General features: G+C 49.9%; 1 protein-coding gene across 2 annotated transcripts in view; it reads left to right on the top strand.

The window, feature by feature from the left end:
• The window catches only part of ALKBH3 (alkB homolog 3, alpha-ketoglutarate dependent dioxygenase), a 29,702-nt gene extending 10,679 nt beyond the window's left edge, over positions 1-19,023 (top strand). For both annotated transcript variants that reach the window (XM_068261718.1, XM_068261719.1), the window contains exons 3-10: positions 305-399; positions 1,993-2,027; positions 2,245-2,292; positions 6,896-6,999; positions 8,391-8,479; positions 10,396-10,605; positions 17,452-17,550; positions 18,752-19,023. In XM_068261718.1, coding sequence (XP_068117819.1) covers positions 305-399; positions 1,993-2,027; positions 2,245-2,292; positions 6,896-6,999; positions 8,391-8,479; positions 10,396-10,605; positions 17,452-17,550; positions 18,752-18,835 — 764 coding nt within the window. In that variant the 3' untranslated portion in view covers positions 18,836-19,023. The remainder of the gene's footprint in view (positions 1-304; positions 400-1,992; positions 2,028-2,244; positions 2,293-6,895; positions 7,000-8,390; positions 8,480-10,395; positions 10,606-17,451; positions 17,551-18,751) is intronic.
• The last annotated feature ends 4,824 nt before the right edge of the window (positions 19,024-23,847 follow it).

Here is a 23,847-nt window from a genome sequence, read left to right on the forward strand (position 1 = left end):
GTGAGTTTCAAGTCCCCCGCCACCCGCTCCCAACTCTGCAGGGAGGAAGAGAGGGTATGGGATTTAAGGGTCCGCAGCATGTGGCATGGGCCGCTTAAAGTTTGCCAAGCCCTGGTCTAGAGTGTGGATGGCGCCCCCAATGCATTGCAGAGAGATGCAACGTTCTGGATAACCTCATTTTTCCACTGCTTACTCCGCCCACTTGAATCTGCTCCATCCCCCCTCCATACAACAAAATGCAATGTTAAGGAAATAACTGGGCAATGTGTGTGTTAGCTTTTTTCTCTCATATATTTTAATGCAGCTCCTCCCCCAGTTGTAGCCGCAGGACCGCCCCCTCGCTGGGGAAACGAGCAGATCATACCAGACAAGCAGTTTGTGTATACAGAACCTACACAGGTAAGATTGTCAGAGGGATTGTTTGATGAGCTTTCTCCAGCCAACTGCACAATGACTTTGCTTTATGTAGACTGACCTCCGAAATTCTGAGAAAGCTGAGCCTTAAAGGGCACCTGTGGCCTAAAATAGAAAAAGGTTGGATACTTACCTCAGTGTGGGGGCATCTGGATGAGCTTCTCTGGTCCTTCTATGCCCCTCCTGCGCTGTACTGGACCCTCTACACAATCTTCAATATTAAAGTTGCCGATTGTTCGTGGCTGCGCTTCCCTCAATGCAGGAATGGCTCCATGACAGTCCACAGGCGTGACCCCACCTAGAGCAAGCGTGCAGCCAGCGGGGTCACACCTAGAGCAAGCGTGCAGCCAGCGGGGTCACACCTGGAGCAAGCGTGCAGCCAGCGGGGTCACACCTGGAGCAAGCGTGCAGCCAGCGGGGTCACACCTGGAGCAAGCGTGCAGCCAGCGGGGTCACACCTGGAGCAAGCGTGCAGCCAGCGGGGTCACACCTGGAGCAAGCGTGCAGCCAGCGGGGTCACACCTGGAGCAAGCGTGCAGCCAGCGGGGTCACACCTGGAGCAAGCGTGCAGCCAGCGGGGTCACACCTGGAGCAAGCGTGCAGCCAGCGGGGTCACACCTGGAGCAAGCGTGCAGCCAGCGGGGTCACACCTGGAGCAAGCGTGCAGCCACTGGGGTCACACCTGGAGCAAGCGTGCAGCCACTGGGGTCACACCTGGAGCAAGCGTGCAGCCACCGGGGTCACACCTTTCCTTTACAGCAGTCGTCAACCTGCTAGTCAAAATGTTAGTGCAAGTGAATAGGTGGCATTAGTCAGACTATTCCCCTTGTAGGTAGTGGAATTTGCACATATGATCAACACCTCTCACTCCCCAAGTGAGCAATCCCCCAGCCCTGCCCACCCCTTCTCTCTGCTACTGAGATATGAACTCTCTGTGGACAGCACTGCAGTCTTGTCATCATCCCGATTAGTTCCTATGTCCTTGACGTGTATATAAAATACACCTGTCATCACATTGCTCTGCCTGCCTGCTGTAATACTTTCTCACTGCTCCTCTGCATAACCCTCTGATGAATACAGGGGATTTGTAAAAAGGGTTAAATATGTATCAGGGCCCTTTTCCACCAGCGCTGAATCGCAAACCGCTAGCGATTTTACAATCGCTACGGTTTGCTTTTTAACATAGGAATCGCGGTAGGTCATTTCCACTACCGCGATTCGCTTTTGTCGGGAACGCGAACGCGCGGCGGAGCGATAATTGCCGCGATTTTGCTATGCAGTGCATAGCATAGCAAAATCGCGGCCGCAAACGTCGGGGGAATCGCCGGTTTTGCGATTCAGCAATCGCTAGCGTTCAGCGTGAACGCTAGCGATTGCAGGTGGAAAAGGGCCCTCATACTTTTAGCAGAGGCAGGGCTGAAGTTAATGTCTCAGCAGCAAATGGAGAAGGTAGGAGGAGTCAAGTGATGAGTTAATCAGTGCTGACAAGCTGCTGTCCCCTCCCAGTTCCTTCCTGACTGGCTATAGAAATGCATAATAATGATCATGTTACTAATGGGCTGCGGTTTCCTCTTTCAGGTGCAGCGAAGAGTCCCAGATCCCCAGATAATAGAGTAAGTTCACCTCTACAGAGCTTATCTCCCATGTGTTTAATAGCGGTACTCAGTGATGTGGTAATGGTGACATACCTGCGATGGACCCGCCTCCTCCCCCTATTCTATGTCCCCAGGAAAGGCAGTACTGCTCCACTCTCTGTGTCCCTTATTTTGCGTCCCCAGGAAAGCCGGTACTGCTCCGCCCACTAATGTGTCCCTTATTTTGCGTCCCCAGGAAAGCGGGAACATATGAGATCAGCACTGGTCCCTCCGGAGTTTCCAGGTAATGTCTTCCTCACTCATTACTGCAGATAATGCCTGAGGAGGAAACTTGTCTCTCTTCCTCTCGTTTTCATCCACTCTTCCTGTAAACCTGGTACACACCTTACTTTTGGTTGACCAATCAATGACCAATTTTATTGTCTCTGTGTAGTATGAGAGTTTACTTACACAATCTGCTCATAGCATTCAATATCCCTTAACCCTCGTATTACAGTGAGGTGGTAAAATTGGCCAATCCGTGTGTGTGTGTCAGCAGGGCCTGGTCATCCACAAGGCACTTAGGCAGTAGACTAGGGCCTGGTGAGAGACTAGGGGCCAAGTTGTTTCTAGCCCCCACCAAATCTTATCATAAAAACCAGGTGGCAATTAAAGGGCAACTGAAGTAAGAAGAATATGGAGGCTGCCATATTTATTTCCTTTTAAAGGGATACTTAAGTCAGGGTAAAAAAATGAGTTTAACTCAACTAGGGCTTCCCTCAGCCCCCTGCAGCTGATCGGTGCCCTCGCAGCCCCGCTCCGATGCTCCCGGACCCGCCAGGCATGGGAACCAGCGTATCTGAGTAATACGGCGCCTATGGCAAAAACTGAAACTTCGCACCCCCCTTTCCAGTAAAGCAGGGTATTTTTGCGCTCAGAGGAGAGTGCGAAGCTGGGCATGTCATAGCAGCAATGCTGTGATGCACGCCCTGCATAAAAGTAATTTGGTGATTCAGCGATCGTCAGACCCTAAATTACACCTCCCTTTAAGTTGCTACATATTGCTGGTTATTTTTTTCAGAGATATATTAAAATGAAGTAGCCATGTGCCCCAACATTAAATAAATTAAGTCACATGCTATCAAATAAAAGAATAAGGTAGTCACATGCCCCCAGATAATCAAAAAGTTGTGTTCTTCACAGAAATTTTTTCCAGCTGGGTGGCTCAGTAAGGTCATGCTGGGTGGAAAAGGAGGGTGACACTGGGCACCACAAGTAGGGAGGGGCAGGAAGGATCATGTTAGGTGCTACTCTGTGTGGAGAAGAGTTGGGGAATCATGCTGGGTGCTAGTAAATGAGGGGGTGGGGTCCTCATGCTGTGTGCTACGGAGTGTGTGGAGGGGTTTACAATGGATGATGCCAGTAGAGAAGGGAGAATGTTCCTTTGGGTGATAGTGGGCTGGAGTTCTCATACTGAATGCTGCTTTTGGAATGGGCATTCAGACCGAATGCTACCAGAGGCAGATTAGACAGGGTGCCCAATTTAGGCCCCAAATGAAATGCACACAGTTCTGTCACCCCCCCCCCCCCCCCAAAAAAAGAAAAAAAAGGAAGGAGGAGGAGTAGTGAGTCTGAGTGTCTTTGAGGGACGGAAAGTTTGTGAAAAGGTGTGGGAAAGAGAAAAACAGGGAGAAGTGTGTGTGTGTGTGTGTGTGTGAGAGGGAGCATGTGAGTGAGATAAGGAGGGAAAGTGTGTGTGAGGGATAGTGTGAGTGAGAGACAGACTAAATGCAAAACAGGGGGAAAAAACAGGGGGGGGGATGTATGTGTGAGCCAGTGTGATAAACAGAGTTGGGGGGTGGGCAGAGAGATGAGTTAGGCAGTAAAAAAAAAAGTGTGCATATATGACTGCTAAACAGTTGATGTATGAGTGAGAGAGGAGTAAAAGGTTTGCAAGTTGGAGGTGCATTATTACCTTTATGAAGTGAAGACTTTGCTTACATGTAAGGAATGCAGCCCTCTCACAGCTCCTGTAACCTGTACACACTGCAGGAGGTCCAGGACAACACTTACGTCCAGGGAAAGCTAGATTTATGGAGCTGTAAGGTCTCTCCAACAAAACAGTTGGGCGAAGGGTAGCAACAGTAAAGTTCTCTGCAACCCGTCTCCTCCCGGCAAATAGAGTGCATGGGAAGAATGCCATAGAAGTGACCAGGCACAGCAGGGATTCTGCTGCTGGGGGACTAATCTGCACTGCAATGCTGTCACTACTCTCCCATCTCCCCAGCCCCAGCATACGCTGCTCTGAACTTTCCTCTGTCTGTGTGCTCTCACCTCGGAACCACGATACTGAAGCACATGGGGCGAGAGCTGCTGTGGGACTTGATTCCCTGGAGGAGGAGATCCCTGTGTAGTGGCCAGAGAGATCGGTGACTTACCGGAGGGATTAGAGTGAGCCACGCGTTCTTTCTACTTCGCTGCATGCTTGTGCTTTCCCCGCCCCTCCACTGATAGGCAGGAGGTGAGGGCGGGAGGGCTTCAGTGACACAGCCAGCCACTGTGCACTGTATATTGAACGAGGAGAAAGATCGCTGACTAGGACTAGCAGCAGGAGGGGCGCCCATGGTGCTGTCGCCCATGGCACAAGCCATGCCTGCACCCCTCTAGATACGCCACTGATGGAAATGCGAGTGATTCTTCGCGTTCCCAGCCACAATGGCACCCCCTATACTGCTATTGTGGTATTGCGGCCTTCTTGCCGCAATAGCAGCATAGGGGGTGCTATTGTGGCTGGGAACGCGAAGAATCACTCGCGTTCCCATGCCTGTCGGCCGGTGACGGCGAAACCGGAAGTCGCCGCCGGCGGGTCCAGGAGCATCTGAGCGAGGCTGCGAGGGCGCCGATCAGCTGCAGGGGGCTGAGGGAAGCCCCAGGTGAGTTAAACTCATTTTTTTTACCCTGACTTAAAGGGAACCTTAACTGAACGGGGGGTAAAGAGTTTTACTTACCTGGGGCTATTACCAGCCCCCTGCAGCAGTCCTGTGCTCTCGGCGCCGCTCTGGAATCCTCTGGTCCCCCGCTGTCACTTAGTTTCGTTTTTGACGACTCACCAGTCGCCGGCCGCCATGCGTATTATTGGACGCATTCACCAATGCAATTAGCGCTATTGCGGACCGCAACGCGTACATAAATACGCGTTGCTGCATATCTACGCGTGCGGAATGCGGCAATGCGTATTTTTGGCGGCCGGCGACTGGTGAGTCGTCAAAAACGAAGTGCAGATTAGTCCCCCAGGTAAGTAAAACTCTTTACCCCCCGTTCAGTTAAAGGACTTACGAGGCGAATTGCTTAAAAAATGTTATGTACCTCATTGCTAAAGCAGACCTCAGGGCAGACGAACAGCACCTTCCTTTTCACGATCAGGTGCTTTATCAGGCTAATCCAGGTTACATTGCAGCTCCCGACCCTCCACAGGGTCGCCCTAGCAGAATCGCCGCTTTAAAAATCCAACTCCTGCGCAGCTCGCATAGCCGTGGCCGCGCAGGATTATAGCCCCGCTCGTGTCCGCCCTCACTCCGTGCGCTCTACTATACGTCATGTGGGCGGCTCCACATGACCACCCACATGACGAACTACACTGCCAGCCAGCCGCGCCCCCTCAGCAGAGAATACAAGCGCTGAACGAGTGAGTACCTGCGCACGGAGTGAGGGCGGACACGAGCGGGGCTATAATCCTGCGCGGCCACGGCTATGCGAGCTGCGCAGGAGTTGGATTTTTAAAGCGGCGATTCTGCTAGGGTGACCCTGTGGAGGGTCGGGAGCTGCAATGTAACCTGGATTAGCCTGATAAAGCACCTGATCGTGAAAAGGAAGGTGCTGTTCGTCTGCCCTGAGGTCTGCTTTAGCAATGAGGTACATAACTTTTTTTAAGCATTTCGCCTCGTAAGTCCTTTAAGGTTCCCTTTAAGTATCCCTTTAAAGAGACACTGAAGCGGAAAAAAAACTATGATATTATGATTTATATGTGTAGCACAGCTAAGAAATAAAACATTAAGATCAGATACATCAGTCTAATTGTTTCCAGTACAGGAAGAGTTAAGAAACTCCAGTTGTTAGCTCTATACAAAAAAGCTATTATCTCCACGACTTTCAAAAGTCGTGGAGAGGGCTGTTTTCTGACTTTTATCTCAACTGTTAGTTAACTATTTACTTTTCCTCTGGCAGAGGAGAGGTCATTACTTCACAGACTGCTCTGAAAGAATCATTTTGAATGCTGAGTGTTGTGTAATCTGCACATATTAGAGAACGATGCAATGTTAGAAAAAAACACTATATACTTGAAAATAAAAATATGAGAATATTTTCTTTGCTGCTAATAGTAATTATTCATAGTACACAACCAATTCATTATATCATATATTTTTTCGCTTCAGTGTCTCTTTAAACCATACCAGTTGCCTGGCAGCTTAATTGATCTATGTGGCTGCAGTAGTGTCTCAATAACACAAGAAACAAGCAGCTAATCTTGTCAGATCTGGCAATGTCAAAAACGCCTGATCTGCTGCATACTTGTTCAGGGTCTATGGCTAAAAGTATTAGAGGCAGAGGTTCAGCAGGACAGCCTGGCAACTAGTATTTCTTAAAAGGAAATAAATATGGCAGCCTTCACATCCCTCTCACTTCAGTTGTCCTTTAAGAGTGGGCCCAAAGTTGTTCCTTGCTTAGGGGCCTATTTCCATTTCTGTGCGTCACTGTATACCTGTGTATGGTGTGTGTGATATGTGTGTATGATGTTTGTGTGTGTCTGTAGTACTGTATATTGGAGTATACCTCTGTACAGCGCCAGGGAAGATGGTGGAACCTTATAAATCACTAATAATATTATACAATGACCTCCCTCGTTGCAGGCTGAGACTTTTCCCGGCATTCATTGACCCCAAGGAGGCAGACTGGATGTTTGAACAGCTGCATCAGGAGTTGCCGTGGAGGCAGAAGAGCAATGTGGGACCAGGTAATGTCACGCTGCTGAAGTACTGTCAATTTCCAGCAGAGGGTGCTCTCTGCCCGTTTTTTCTTATGAAGATCCTGCAAACCTTCATATTGCAGTTAACTCTTCTGTGCCCAGTGCGGTGGATGGTGCTGGCTCTGCAGACTGTCCCTGTCTTTTCCTCCTCCTGTAATGTCCCTCTCTTATAGAGGCCTGTTACATTTACTGTTTACTCGTTTCTCTTCATTCTGAGCTAACTCTGTATTACATATTTCTCTACATTGGACAATATAAACACTGAAATTAAATTTAAAGGAGAAATGTATTTACAAACCTATATGTGACTGCCACTTTCTGAGCCCCGCCCCACCCTGCATGCAACACCCCACCTCAACCTGCATGCCTCCCTCATGCTGCATGCCGTTTCCCATGCCGTATTACCCTGCATAGCATGCCCCTCCCTGCGTGCCCTGCTCCACCCTACACCACCTACCATTCAGGACAATTTCCAGGAAACTGAGGCCTGCCACATAAAGGCTCCCGCATGCCCGTCCAGCCGTACAAAGGCTCCCGCATACCCGTCCAGCCGCACAAAGGGTCCCAGGTACCCGTCCAGCCTCACAAAGGCTCCCAGGTACCCGGCCAGCCGCACAAAGGCTCTTGCATACCCGTCCAGCCGCACAAAGGCTCCCAGGTACCCGGCCAGCCGCACAAAGGCTCTCGCATACCCGTCCAGCCGCACAAAGGCTCTCGCATACCCGTCCAGCCGCACAAAGGCTCCCGCATACCCGTCCAGCCGCACAAAGGCTCCCGCATACCCGTCCAGCCGCACAAAGGCTCCCAGGTACCCGTCCAGCCGCACAAAGGCTCCCAGGTACCCGTCCAGCCAATCTTCTCTGCCCCCGGCACTTGCCCTGGACCATTCCTATCTCCATGAGCCTCCGTAGAAGCGCTGTTTAGCGCGAAACGGCCGTCAGGCATCCTGTGCCCAGCACCCACCACCCTCCACGCCTCTTCTCACCAGGGTATGTGTTTATTTCATGCCAAAACTTTTTGCAAGATGTTGCACGTTTGCACTTTATCTTTGCTGCAATAAATTGAACACTTGCACCAGTGCCAGCTTTCCTGCTATCTTTGTCTGCTTGCCATTTGATGTTGTTGCTTGAGCACGCTGAAGAGGTCCAGAGAAGAGGTGTATGTGTAGTCCTCCTGTGCAAACTGCCTGTTGCCGTAGCTGATGCGTGCATGCCATTTCACTGTAGTGCCAACCATTTGCTCTTCTTTGAATTTACTATCTCCATGAGACTGGAGGACCCCACGAATTGCAGTATTCCCTGAGAAGCGTGCTGAATCTTGTAGTGTGCTCGCCACTGTGTAATTATTGTAGACGAGTAATTGAATTTGTTTTGTGACAGAGGGACCTTACCAGGAGCCACGACTCACCTGCTGGTATGGGGAGGTGCCGTATACCTACTCCCGCTCCACCATGCAAGCCAATCCTCACGTGAGTACAGCAAGTGTCTGCCAAATCCTCATGCCCAGTACACCGAGCGTCTGCCCAATCCTCATGCAACTACAGCGAGCATCTGCCCAATGCCCACGCCAGTACACCCAGCGTCTGCCCGATCCTCACGCCAGTACACCCAGCGTCTGCCCGATCCTCACGCCAGTACACCCAGCGTCTGCCCGATCCTCACGCCAATACACCGAGCATCCGCCCAAAACACAAAGTGTCTGCCCAAGCCACAGGCGAGTATACCGTGAGTACACTGAGCGTCTGCCTAATCATTCTGCCAGTGCACCAAGCATCTGCCCAATCCACTGGTGACTACACCAAACGTCTGTCCATTCCTCATGCCAGTACACTGAGCTTCACGCCAGTACACAGTGTCTGCCCAATCCACAGGCGACTACGCCAAGCATCTGCCAAATCTCCATGTGAGTACACAGTGTCTGCCCAATCTTCACCCAACTACTCCTGCTCCACCATGCAAGCCAATTCCCATGTCAGTACACCGAGCGTTTGCTGAATTCTCATGCAAGTACACCGAGCATATGCCCGATCCCCACGAATCTGCACCAATCATCTGGCCAATCCTCATGCCAGTATACCGAGTGTCTGCCCGTTCCTCAGGCCACTACACTGAGCATCTGCCCTATCCCCACTACAGTACACTGCTTAATCCTCACACAACCACACAGTGTCTGCCTGATCCTCACGCCTGTACACCGAGCATCTACCCAATCCTCAGGCCAGTACACAGAGCGCCTGCCCGATCCTCAGGCCAGTACACAGAGCGCCTGCCCGATCCTCAGGCCAGTACACAGAGCGCCTGCCCGATCCTCAGGCCAGTACACAGAGCGCCTGCCCGATCCTCAGGCCAGTACACAGAGCGCCTGCCCGATCCTCAGGCCAGTACACAGAGCGCCTGCCCGATCCTCAGGCCAGTACACAGAGCGCCTGCCCGATCCTCAGGCCAGTACACAGAGCGCCTGCCCAACCATCACATGAGTACACAGGGTGTCTGTCCAGCACTTACCCGAGTACCCGAAATGTCTGTCCAGCACTTACCCGAGTACCCGAAATGTCTGTCCAGCACTTACCCGAGTACCCGAAATGTCTGTCCAGCACTTACCCGAGTACCCGAAATGTCTGTCCAGCACTTACCCGAGTACCCGAAATGTCTGTCCAGCACTTACCCGAGTACCCGAAATGTCTGCCCAATCGTCACAGGAGTACACAGGGTGTCTGTCCAGCACTTACCCGAGTACCCGAAATGTCTGCCCAATCGTCACAGGAGTACACTGAGCATTTATAGTTACTGAATATGCAAATTATCTCTATACCCCTGAAGCCAGGCTCACATCCAGAACCGCTGGTGTATAGCAAGCCTATAGCATTACATTTTACAGAGCCACAACAACCCCACATGCAGACAACCTTTCGGACCATTGGTCCTCCTAAGCACATGGCAAGGATTTATATGGCTCTATGGGATAGGGGCTTGGACCAGAACAACAGAATAACCAAGCAGCTTGAGGTGAACCAAACCACAATGAAAGTATAGGGGAGTAAATTACCTTCTGTTTTAAGAAGGCAAATCACACCAAGCATTGCTTTGCAGTAGGATGGCTTTTCGGTCTCTTTTAGTCCCCTATACTTTCCTAGTGGTTTTTGGTCAGCCCCAGCTGTTTGGTTACTCTGAGCATTTATAAACACAGATTATGAGAGAAGGAGAGGAAGTGTATAAATATGTGGTGCAGATCTCTGTCGGTCAGTACGCAGGGCGGTTTCTGCAAGAAGCGCTGGTTTTTAGTAGAGTAGATTGACGCCATTAAGATGACACATGCATAAATAGGAAATGCCCAGGAACGTTTTGCTGCTTTGCATTGCTGATTTATGCCGGTTTGTGTCTCCAGTGGCATCCAGTCCTCACCATGCTGAAGGACCGCATAGAGGAAGTGACCGGATATAGCTTCAACTCGCTGCTCTGCAACCTCTACCGACACGACAAGGACAGCATTGACTGGCACAGTGACAACGAGCCAGAGCTGGGCCACAATCCCACCATCGCCTCACTGAGCTTCGGGGAAACCCGGATCTTCCAGATGAGGAAGAATCCTCCGCCGGTAAGAGCATGAGCACGATGACATGATCTCCTGTACAGCCCACCACTAATCTCCCCTTTCCTCCATGACAACGAGCCGGACCTGGACCATAATCCCACCATCTCCTCACTGACCTTCAGGGAACCCCCCTCCTTCAACACGTGTCCCTGCACAGTCCTCTACTAATATCCCCCCTCCTACCTGATCACGAGCCGAACTTGGAGCACATTACTACCATGGCATCACTGAGCTTTAGGGAATCCTGGCTCTTCCAGGTGAGGAAGACACCCCTGCTGGAAAGAGGATGAACACCTCCTGACAAGAGTCCCTGCAAAGTCCTCACTAATATCACCTCCCCCACTTCCCTGATCACGAGCTGTACCTGGACCACAATCCCAGCATCACCTCACCGAGCTTCAGTAGGGAACCTGGCTCTTCCAGCTGAGGAAGACACCCCTGCTGGGAAGAGGAAGAACACCCTGACAGGAGTTCTTGCATATCCCCGCCCCCCCCCTTCCCTGATCATGAGCCGGACCTGGACCACAATCCCACCATCCCCTTACTCAGCTTTGGAGAAACCTGGACCTTCAAGATGAAAACACCTCCACAGATATAAGGATGAGGCCCGGCACAGCCCCCACTAATATCTTCCCCCCCCCCCCCCCTTCCCTGATCACGAGCCGGACCTGGACCACAATCCCACCATCTCCTCACTGAGCTTCAGGGAAACCTGGCTCTGCCAGATGAGGAAGAAACCTCCGCCGGTAAGAGGATGAGCCCCCTGACATGAGTCCCTACACAGCCCCCCACTAATATTTCCCCCTGTTCCTTGACCGTGAGCCGGACCTGGACTACAATCTCCTCATTGAGCTTTAGGGGAACCTGGCTCTTCTAGATGAGGAAGAAGCCTCCGCCGGTAAGGGGATGAGCCCCCTGACATGATCTCCTGAGCCCCCCCCAACAAGAGTCCCTGCACAGTTCTCTACTAATATCCCCCCTCCTCCCTGACCACGAACCGAAATTGCACCATAATACCACCATGACCATCTTTAGGGAATCCTGGCTCTTCCAGATGAGGTAGACACCCCCGCTGATAAGAGGATGAAAACCTCCTGACAAGAGTCCCTGCAAAGTCCCCACTGATATCCCCCCCCCCCCCCCCTTTCCCTGATCACAAGCTGGACCTGGACCACAATCCCAGCATCACCTCACCGAGCTTCAGTAAGGAACCCAGCTCTTCCAGCTGAGGAAGACTCCCCCGCTGGTAAGAGGAAGAGCCCCCTGACATGAGGCTCTGCACAGCCCCCCACTAATATCCCCTACCCTGATCACGAGCCGGACCTGGACCACAATGCCACCATCTCCTCACTGAGCTTCAGGGAAACCCGGATCTTCCAGATAAAAAGACCTCCACAGGTATGAGGATGAATCCCTTGACATGAGTCGCTGCACCGTCCCGCACTAATGGCACAATAGTGACTAGGGAAGGACCATGAGATGCACTTCATTCTTCATTGATGCACGATGTGCACATTTTGAATGAAAATGTATGCAGCTTGAAATTACCAATCAACTCCTGCAAAGGTGGAATTTGATTGATCCACCATTTTCAAGCTGCAAAATTTCCATACACAATTTGTGTAATGACTTATTAGAATGATTTGCATCTTCCTGACCGTGTGACACCTTGCTCTTATACTCTGCGTATTCATGTATTAACCATTTCAGCCCGCAGGGATTTTTCACCATATGCATCAGAGCAATTTTCACCTCCCATTCATTCGCTAATAACTTTATCACTACTTATCACAATTTATTGATCTATATCTTGTTTTTTCCGCCACTACTTAGGCTTTCTTTGGGTTGTACATTTTGCTAAGATTTTTTTTTTTTTTTTTTTTTTTATAAATGCATTTTAACTGGAATATTAACAAAAAAAATTGAAAAAAAATCATATCTCGGCCATTATTGCTTTAAAATAATACATACTACCATAATTAAAACCTATGTATTTTATTTGCCCGTTTGTCTCGGTTATGACACCATTTAAATTTTGTCCCTATCACAATGTATGGCGCCAATATTTTATTTGGAAATAAAGGTGCATTTGTTCCGTTTTGCGTCCATCACTATTTACAAGCTTATAATTTAAAAAATGTTCGCAGTATTCCCCCTTCAAATGCATATTTAAAAAGTTCAGACCCTTCGGTAACTATTTATGTTTTGTTTTTTTTGTAATTTTTTTTTTTTTCCCATAAATTTTATTTGGGTAATTTTGGTGTTGGGAAATAAACAGTTCATTTTTAATGTTTTATAATGTGTGTAAATTGGCTTGAAAAATGTATGTAGATGTAGTTTTACTATTTGGCCACAAGATGGCCACCTTCAGTGTTGTGTTTTTTTTTTTTTTTTAACCTTGTGCTTCTTGCTTCCTGGAAGCACAAGGAGGACAGGAAACTTTTTTTGCAGAAAGACTGCGGTCTCTGATAAGAGACCGTTGGTTTTTCTGCTGGGGACTTAGATCGGTGAACGGGAACCATGTTCCCGTTCACTGATCTCAGGGCTACCGGGGAACGGCAAGGGGGCACGCAGGCGTGCCTCTGCAGCAGAGCAGCCGCCTGGATGTGAGGATCACGTCCGGGTGGCTGAAATCGTTAACCTAAATGCCCTGCCCACCAGCTGCACCCAGTGAGGACATGAAGACATGTGGCATCTTGCTCCTGTACGCAGCATATGTTCATGTATTGTCCTGATTGCACCGCCCACCAGCTGCACCCAGTGAGGAGAGGAAGCCATGCAGCACCTTTCTCCTAAACTCTGCATTTATTATGTATTCTGATTGCTCCACCCACCAGCTGCACTCAGTGAGGAGAGTACAACTTGCTCCTGTACTCGGCGTATTGTCCTGATTGCCCTGCCCACCAGCTGCACCCAGTGAGGAGAAGCCATGTGGCATCTTGCTCCTGTACTTTGTGTATATTCATGTATTGTCCTTATTGCCTCGCTTACCAGCTGCACCCAGTGAGGAGAGGAAGCTATGCAGCACCTTGCTCCTGTATTTTGTTTATACTTGTGTATTGTCCTGTATATTTTCATGTATTGTCCTGATTGCCCCACCTACCTACTGCACCCAGTGAGGAGAGGAAGCCATGCGGCTCTTTGCTTCTGTACTCTGTATATGTATGTACTCGAGTATAAGTCTAGAAATTTAGGTCTGATTCACTTCATAAAAGTATAGGGGTCGACTTATACACAAGTCACAGGCAACACTGAGTAATGTGTGTACTAATAGAGACATTCCCATTTGCAGCAATTTACCCTGTGGTAAGTGATACTTTGAGGAAGTAAATGTGTAACGATAGTGGAATTATTACCGTGGTCAGCGCACAAGATGTGCGCTGACACTGCGGAAATCCTCCACAAGTGTATAAAATAACAGAATCCAGCTTTGGTGCAATGCACCTGTTGAGGGAAATTCCCACCGGCAGATGGAGCTGTGGAGTGCAGAGGAATAACCCCTCTGCACTGCCACAGATGCCAGAAGGGAATTGTACGAGTTGAAGCAATGCAGGGCAAGATAGCCCTTAGAGAGAGAGTGAGCACAGAGACAGAATGTATGTGTGTCCACCAATCTAGTCGCCACCCAGCGACGGTGAACACACAACAGCGGAAACCAAAAGGAAACGCAATCGCAAGAATGGCGATTGCCAATAGCGACACCAGACTGAGTAAGACAGAGCAAAGGAACAGACAGGACTAACTACACGCGGTCCCCATACGTTAAGCGCAATAGTGACAAAGCGCGTGCATGGCACGGTCGCCACACGAGAAGCGCAATAGTGACAAAGCGTACCAACCCTGACTAACCAATGTAACACGAAAATGAATAGAGAACGCGAACGCTTGCTAAACTGTTACCTCACCGAGCCTACAGCAAGCGTTTGTTCCAGACAAGACAGACAGAAGGAGTAACCAGTAGCAACCGCAGCTCTAGCCTACACTCCCAGACAGAGTACAAAAGGAACCACTGCCTCTACCGCTAGGGCGAATGGGATCCCAACAGACAGAACGATTTCCTGTCGACCGCTGCTGGCGACAAGACGATCGCAACAGACAGTACAAGGCAAAACAGATAATACAACCTGACTACGCTAGAAGGAATGCCAGTGCACTCCCAAGGAATTACTCTAAGATAATCTTAGCAAACAATTAGCAAAGGCTGAGACTCAAGGTAAGTCTAGCAGGATCAAACCTTTATGACCAGCAGGGAATTCTGGGAGGAAATGGTATTTATACTGCAAGCCATCAAAGGAAGCAGCTAAGCAATTTGCATGCCAAGTGGATGCAAATTCCTCGCCAGAGCAGCAACTCAGCAAGTTGCAGAGTGAAGACAGGTCTCCTTTCCAGGGACCTGCAGCACTCAGACCTACAAAATGGTCAAAAAGCTGTCTGCCTGTGCAGACAGCAGAGCAGATCATTACAAAATGCCAAGAAAGCACAGGTCTGAAAGTCCTGGCCACAACAATTAACAAGGATAGGGGCAGGGAAATACTGGGCTGCATAAAAGGGAGTGAATAATTGCAGCACTTGGGGGCCTGGAGGAGGTATTGGCTGCACCTAAGGAATAAGAGGGGTTAATGGCTGTAATACTATATGCAGTGCAGTCATTAACCCCTCCTGGGCCCCAATTGCAACCATTAACTTTGCTGGGTGGACTTATACTTGAATGAATAAAAAATTCCAGCTTAAGAGGGTTGAATATTGGAGTCGGCTTATACACGAGATCGACTTGTATTTGAGTATATACGGTATGTATTGTCCCTATTGCCCTGCCCACCAGCTGCACCCAGTGAGAGTGGAAGCCATGCTGCACCTTGCTCCTGTACTCTGCATATATTTACAGTCAGGTTCGTAAGTTTTGGTACATTGACACAATTTTAACCTTTTTGGCTGTATACACAACCACAATGGATTTAAAATGAAATGAACATGATTTGCTTTAACTGCAGACTGTCAGCTTTAATTAGAGGGTATTTGCTTTCAAATCATCAAATCAGATCCAAATCATTTCATCCTGCTGCTTTTATCAGTAGACACATCATCAATGAATACAAGAGAACCAGTTCCATTGGCAGCCATACATGACCACGCCATGACACTACCACCACCATGCTTCACTGATGAGGTGGTATGCTTAGGATCCTGAGCAGTTCCTTTCCTTCTCCATACTCTTCTCTTCCCATCACTCTGGTACAAGTTTTCAGCTTGGTCTCATCTCATAGCATGTTCCAGAACTGTGAAGGCTTTTTAGAGGTCGTTTGGCAAACTCTAATCTGGCCTACCTGTTTTTGAGGCTCACCAATGGTTACATCTTGTGGTGAACCCTCTGTATTCACTCTGGTGAAGTCTTTTCTTGATTGTTGATTTTGACAAAAGCAGCAGGATGAATTCAGTAGTGTTTCGGGCAATATTATCTGCTCATATTCAGCCAAATGCTTTAGAACTCATTGGACGGTGCTTCACAGTGCAGATGGACAATGACCCAAAACATCTTGCAAAATCAACCGAGGAGTTTTTGAAGGGAAAGAAGTGGAATGTTGTGCAATGGCAAGTCAATCACCTGACCTGAATCCGATTGAGCATGCATTTCACTTGCTGAAGGCAAAACTGAACGGAAAATGCCCTAATGCCGTGCATACACGGCTCGTTTATTGCGCCGGATCGAGCCCGCTCGTGCGCGTGGATCAAATGCCGCTCATCCCCGCCGGCGCTTCCTTATCACCGCTCAATTCCCTGCCATAGTCCGCCGGCAGGGATCGAGCGGGCGAGGGTCAAGCGGCATGATCGGGCCAGCTGAATATTATCAGCTGGCCGGATCAGCTGGTCGATGCACGGTACAGAAACGTACCGTGTATCCCCAGCATAAGAACAAGCGGGAACTGAAGACAGTTGCAGTAGAGGCCTGGCAGATGAAACCCAGCGTCTGGTGATGTCTATGCTGCTGCATTCCAGACTTCAGGCTGTAATTGACTGCAAAGGATTTGCAACAAAGTATTAAATAGTGAAAGATTGATTTATGATTATTATTCTGTCCCATTACTTTTATTCCCATAACAAGTGGGAGGCACATATGTTGTATATGTTGTAATTCTTACACTGTTCACCTGATTTGGATGTAAATACCCTCAAATTAAAGCTTACAGTCTGCAGTTCAAGCACGTCATGTTCGTTTCATTTTAAATCCATTGTGGTTGTGTATAGAGTTAGAATTGTGCCTATGTCCCAATATTTATGGATCTGACTGTATATATTTGTGTATTGTCCTGATTGCCCAGCCCACCAGCTGCACCCAGTGAGGAGATGGCACCTTGCTCCCATACTCTGCATATATTCATGTATCATCCTGATTGCTTCACCCACCAGCTTTATCTAGTGAGGAGAGGAAGTTATGTGGCACCTTGCTTATATAATCTGCATGTATAAATGTATCATCCGGATTGCCCCGCCCACCAGCTGCACCCAGTGAGGAGAGGAAGCTGTGTGGTGCATTGTATTGCTGTTAGGATTTGCAGTGTTCAGGTCTGGCCTCTGTTGGGATCTCAGCTGCTGTTTTTTACTCCCAGGAATCATTCAGTTTATGTAATAAGCGGCGTGCGTGATGCGGTGATGAGCAGGCGTGTGGGCAGCAGCTGTGACTTGTGCAGATGGTAAGTGGGAGACAGACTGGCGCTGTCATTCATCCCCCAGCGTGACATTACTGCGAGTTGTCATCCTGCGGGGGGAGCCATCTGCCACACTGATATTATGTGTGATGATGTAACGCTGCAGACCATGCCGGATATATCACCGGATCTGTGTGTCTTGCAGGAGGAGCACGGAGATTACACGTATGCAGAACACGTCCATGTGCCGCTGGATCACGGGACACTTCTCATTATGGAAGGGTCTACGCAGGACGACTGGCAGGTGAGGACCAGCAGCTGCTGCTGCACGCCATCTATGGGCCCCCCTTCTCTGCACAGCCCCCTCTAATATCGCTGCACAGCCCCCCTCTAATATCGCTGCACAGCCCCCCACTAATATCGCTGCACAGCCCCCCACTAATATCGCTGCACAGCCCCCCACTAATATCGCTGCACAGCCCCCCACTAATATCGCTGCACAGCCCCCCACTAATATCGCTTCACAGCCCCCCACTAATATCCCTGCCCAGCCCCCCACTAATATCCCTGCCCAGCCCCCCACTAATATCCCTGCCCAGCCCCCCACTAATATTCCTGCCCAGCCCCCCACTAATATTCCTGCCCAGCCCCCCACTAATATCCCTGCCCAGCCCCCCACTAATATCCCTGCACAGCCCCCCAATAATATACCTGCACAGCCCCCCCACTAATATCCCCCCTTTTTCCTGCACAGCCCCCCACTACTATGCCCCTCATGCCTGCACAGCCCCCCACTACTATGCCCCTCATGCCTGCACAGCCCCCCACTAGTATCACCCCTCTTTCCTGCACATCCCCCCCCCCACTGCTATCACCCCTCTTTCCAGCACAGCCCCCCCACTAGTATCGGCCCTCTTCCCAGCACAGCCCCCCCACTAGTATCACCCCTCTTCCCAGCACAGCCCCCCCACTAGTATCACCCCTCTTCCCAGCACAGCCCCCCACTAGTATCACCCTTCTTCCCAGCACAGCCCCCCCACTAGTATCACCCTTCTACCCAGCACAGCCCCCCCACTAGTATCACCCCTCTTCCCAGCACAGCCCCCCACTAGTATCACCCTTCTTCCCAGCACAGCCCCCCCACTAGTATTGCCCCTCTTTCCTGCACAGCCCCCCCCCCACTGGTATCACCCCTCTTTCCAGCACAGCCCCCCACTAGTATCACCCCTCTTTCCAGCACAGCCCCCCCCCCCCACTAGTATCGCCACTCTTTCCTGCACAGCCCACATGTCTTTCTCTACTCTTCCAGGCACGACTCCTCTGGCTTTAGCAATGGTCCTGTCTTACTCCCGCAGTGGCTGCATGGTTGGTCACGTGACTCTGCAGCTGTCAGTGTTTTTCTCTCTCTGGCATTGCTGCAACCAAAGTTGTGTAGCTTATACCAGTCATTGACAAATGGGAAAGACTAATATTCAGTTAACATTATAGTGTTTGTTTCCTACCAGCACCGTGTGCCAAAAGAGTACCACGACCGGCAGCCTCGGATTAACCTTACTTTCCGCACTATGTTCCCGGAGGTCAGGCTGTAACCATCAGGGGGCACAACATGGAGACTGAGCACTGCAGCCTTACTTGTGGATTTGTGTCTGGACTCGCTCATTGTAGCATTACTTGCTGAGGCTGATGGAATGCCTCAGAGATTGGAGGAACTCCACTTTTGTGTTTTCATTATATGAAGAAAAAGATGTTAATATATTTTGTTGCTGGTTGACTGAAACTCTCCTGTCTTCCCTCTCAGTGCATTAATGTATAAATTGATCATGTAACTGTCACACCCATAACTCTAGCCAGGGCCGGATTTGTCCTCTTTACCGCCCAAGGCCACTGTCACCAGCCTGCCCCCTTCAGTATAGGTAGCGAGATGATCCCTTCCCCCTTCACTCCAGTATAGAAAGCTAGACGACCCCTTCCCTCCAGTACAGATAGCTAGATGACCCCATTTACCTCCAGCCAGTATAGATAGCTAGATGACCCCTCCCCCTTTACCTGCAGTATAGGTAGCCAGATGATTCCTTCTCCTTTACCTCCAGTATAGGTAGCCAGATGACTCTTAATCCCCCCCCCCCCCCCTTTCAGTATAGGTAGCCAGCTTACCTTCACACCGCAGCAGCCATCAGTGTCACTCATTCTTCCACTCCTCTCCAGTGCAGAAACTTCCTCTTCCTTTCCGTCTCCAATGCTGCCCAAGTCCAGAGCCGCCGGCCACAATGCAAACGTGCACAGAGAGCAAGGTGGCCGCTGCACAGGTGGCTAGCAGCAGAGTACTGTGGTCAGGCGCTCGCCTGATCTCCCTGCATTGCAGCATTTGCAAGCTTGCAAATGCTGCACCAGTTTAGCCTGCTGCTTCTGTGCCATTGCTCCTGTGGTGCCCTTGCTCCTGTGGTGTCCTAGGCCATGGCCTAAATCCGGCCCTGACTTTAGCTATTTCCACCCCAAACCACATGAAAAGAACATATAGAGCCATCTGCTATGTGGATACAGGGGTCTGCTGTATGCCCCTGATGAGCAGTGAACTTCACCAGCATTCAGAGTTTATCGAGGATTTCATCATTTATTGTATCGTATTCACACTGCATCTATACTCATTGCATCCCTACTCCTAAGTCATTAGTCACTATGTGCTACCCCATGAAGTACTCACCTGGGGCTTCCTGCAGCCCCTTGCAGCCGACATGTCCTACGCAGCATCTCCGCTCGCAGCCACCAATCCGGGGTCCCCACTTGATGGTTTGGTGTAATGTTTTAGACCTGGTCTAACATTCAGTAATTACACAGTTCACAGAGGCAAACAAGGAGTAACCACGCCCACTTTTTCTGACAGAGATTAGACCAGCTCATTTCTGTCAGTAAAGTAATGGCCCATACTCACGAGGGACTTTTGTCGCCTCAACACACGGCGCGCGCGTGTTGCGGCGACAGGTCGCTCGTGAGTATGGGCCGCCGCACGCGCGCGCACCCCGAACTGTCGCCCGCCGCTCATGTCGCCATGCGATTGAAAGTTTCAATCGCATGGCGACAGTCGCCGCCGCACCTCCCCCGCAACTGTCGCTAGTCCGCGTGAGTACGCGGACTAGCGACAGCAACCTCCATTGTATCATATGGAGCTTCCGGCGGGGGGAGGAGGAACGTCGGCGACAGCTTCCGCCTCGCCGCTGGTCCCTCTTCCGCGTGTGTACGCGGAGGGACCTGGAGAGAATCTGTCGCCGGCCTGTCGCCCACACGCTCACGTGTGCTGGCGACAGGCAACTTCTGCAGCCCGTGAGTACGGGCCATTATTCTATGAGGTATTTTAGATGTGAGGATGGAACCCTTTGAATTAATTATGCAGGAGTTTAATTGTATGCAGAGGAGAGCTCATCAGAGGAGAAGGATGTCAGTCATAGCTACTCGTTTGTGAATTGCATCTTTTGATCATTTCCCCTGCTTTACCCACCTAATTACCAAATGGTTTACACCAGGTCTAAAACATTTGGTAATAGTAAATTCCCCTTTGATGCAACTGAGTAAACCATCAGTAGCAGGACAGACATCAGGGGGGGGCAGCTGACACTGCAGTGAGAGGCCCCCCAAAGCGCTGGAAGGGCCACATGTGCTGGCTGCGGGCCTGTGGCTCACTAACCAGCACACCGCGTTCCAGCACTGAGAGAAGAGTGACATCAGCACTTGAACGTGGGGAGCAGATGAGTGACTCCGCTACAGCTGCCTTTCTATACTGGGGCACCACCTATATTTGGCTAGGGCAGGGGAACGAGCTGAGACAGAAGGGGACAAGAGGTAACACAGGGATAAAAGAGCCACAGGAAGAAAAGAGGGGGACCTACAAGTCCTTATCTCATTTGTTAACCAGGGACTACCTGTATTTTGATTGTATTTGGCTCCACCCACAACATGCCATGGTCATGCCCACTTTTTTCCCGCTTCACGCACTTTTCTCACGGACACATGGGTGGGGTGGCTAGTGGGCGGGCACAGCAACCAGTGGGTGTCCAGGTTTGATGATGCGTGAGGGGCCCCAAAATTTCTGATGGCATCCCTGATCAGTAGACTAAAAACCATCTGTAGACTAGTCTAAACTGCTTAGTGAATTGAGGCCAATGTCTAAAAACTGACCATTTGAGCCATGAAATCCAGGTCTAGTTGGATAGCCACACCCACTCTATGTAAAACTGCTGACTTATCTGTGGGTGGGATATGTGACCACTCCCACCAAACCTGTACTCTTTGTGCACAGCTGCAATTCCTTCCCCAGCCAACAGGGAGTCACTGGAATGCCTTCTTCACCGTCACAATACAATCTGAATTGAATGAACTACCGATACACTCTGCACTCTTATCACAAGATATTTGGTATCGCTGCCACCACTTCTTCAGAGACTCCTAAACCTAACGATTCCTGTAGGAGAAAAGTAATTTCAGACAATCTAACTAGAAATAACAATATCACAACTTAACAATCTGAACACGCGCAAGACCAAAATAGCATAACCATTTATTTAATAAAAAAAATCATGCAAAAAAAAAAAAAAAAAAGATTAGAAGTAAAAAAAAAAAAGTCAAATAATTCTAACTAAATGAGATGGGATAGCAAATTAAAAGGAATTTGAAATACAAAAAGTAACTAGTGCTGAGATAGTTTTGTGAAATGACTGTGCATCCGCTGAGCTTGTAAAAGGCAAACTTCTGGAAAGTTCCACAATCTTTGTACAGCCCGGAAATCTTTGTTAAATAATCCAACAATACTAAGGGCCCGTTTCCACTTCGGTTATTTAGCCGGCGATTCTGCAGAGTTTTCCCGCACATGATTCGCACGGGTAAACTCTGCCATAGGGGATGACGGGGCTGCGGCGGAATCCCCCGCAGAATTTGCCGCGGAGGCTGCGAATCCCATAGCCATGCATGGCACGGCTCATGGGATTTGCCTGCGATCCCGCCCACCCGCTCAGTGCATTCGTGGAAACGAGCCCTAACACTGGCCCCTGCTGGATTGATCAATGTTTAGATCAGGCTAAAGACAGGCAATGGACATCTGTGAGCTGGAACATGGGCTCTTCACTCCCTCTCTGCCGGGAAGGAGTCTGTTGGAGAGATGGGTGGACTTCTGCAATTCTAGAGCAGAGCCATCCTCTTCATTATAGGAAGAAATTAGTATGAAATACATGAATGCCGCATCCTTCTGGCAAGACGTAAGACAATGAATCCAATAACGCTTTCTGGTTCAGTATGCTCTCTTGTATTCATAGACATAAAATACAGATGATTTATTATACTTCAGAAATTAATGACTCGGCTTTGGAACATGACACAATTATGAATCGCCTCTTGAACCAGCAAATTCAAAATAAACTTCCGCACAATCATGCAAATCTTCATGCGAATCCATTCATAAAAATTATGCCTAATCAATGCTGTCCCTACAGCTAAGTTAAAAACTGGGATCTTCGTTACAAGAATAAAGTCTCTTGCATAGTCACATACACCGCGTAGAGGTTGCCCAGTGTCGTATGTGTCCTAACTCTGGCCCTGTAACATGCATAGCACAAACATGCACGCATTCAGTTCATCAAAACCTATCTAAGGAATACGAGCACATATCCTTACTGTCCTCCCTGGGACAGATAGTGCATTTAACTAATCCTGCAGGGGAGCTGCTAGTACCTACATATGTACTATGCGAACACACCAGCAAGCTTTGTGTGTTAACCTTTTCCCGACCGCATTACGCCGATGGGCGTGGCCGCGGCGGCAGCCCCAAGACCGCCTGACGTCGATTGGTGTAAAGTCCTGGGGCTCTGTTTTGCAGGAGATCGCGCGCAGGCTGCGCGCGCATCTCCCGTTTGGGGGACGGAGCTCCGCCCCGCCTTCAGTCTCCGAGCTGCTATTGCCGCTCGGGAGACTGTTAGATGGCGTGATCGCCGGCTATTTACACTGTGCAGCGCTGCGATCAGCAGCAGCGCTGCACTGGGGACAGCTGTGTGACACGGCTGTCCCCCTACGGGACGTGAGCGATCTGCTCTCATAGGCAGAAGCCTATGACAGCCGACCGCAGTAATTGGCTGGCTGTGGGGAGAGAGGGAAGGAAGGGATTTAAAGAAAAAGTTTGTTGGTTTTTTTTTAAACGAACAATAATATTTATTAAAAAAAATAAACATGGGGGGAGCCATCAGACCCCACCAACAGAGAGCTCTGTTGGTGGGGAGAAAAGGGGGGGAGGGGGGGGAATCACTTGTGTGCTGTGTTGTGCGGCCCTGCAGCTTGGCCTTAAAGCTGCAGTGGCCAATTTCACTAAAAATGGCCTGGTCGCTAGGGGGGTTTAGCCCTGCAGTCCTCAAGAGCTTAAGATCACTAATAGGGGAAGAGGTACTCTGCTTCCACCTGTGTCACTGAGCCGGCCAATCACAGAGATGTACTCTGCCTCTACCTGTGCCACTGAGCCAGCCTATCACAGAGAGGTACTCTGCCTCTACCTGTGCCACTGAGCCAGCCTATCACAGAGAGGTACTCTGCTTCTACCTGTGTCACTGAGTCAGCCTATCACAGAGAG

This window comes from Hyperolius riggenbachi, chromosome 11, assembly GCF_040937935.1.
Source record: "Hyperolius riggenbachi isolate aHypRig1 chromosome 11, aHypRig1.pri, whole genome shotgun sequence".
Classification (NCBI taxonomy): domain Eukaryota; kingdom Metazoa; phylum Chordata; class Amphibia; order Anura; family Hyperoliidae; genus Hyperolius; species Hyperolius riggenbachi.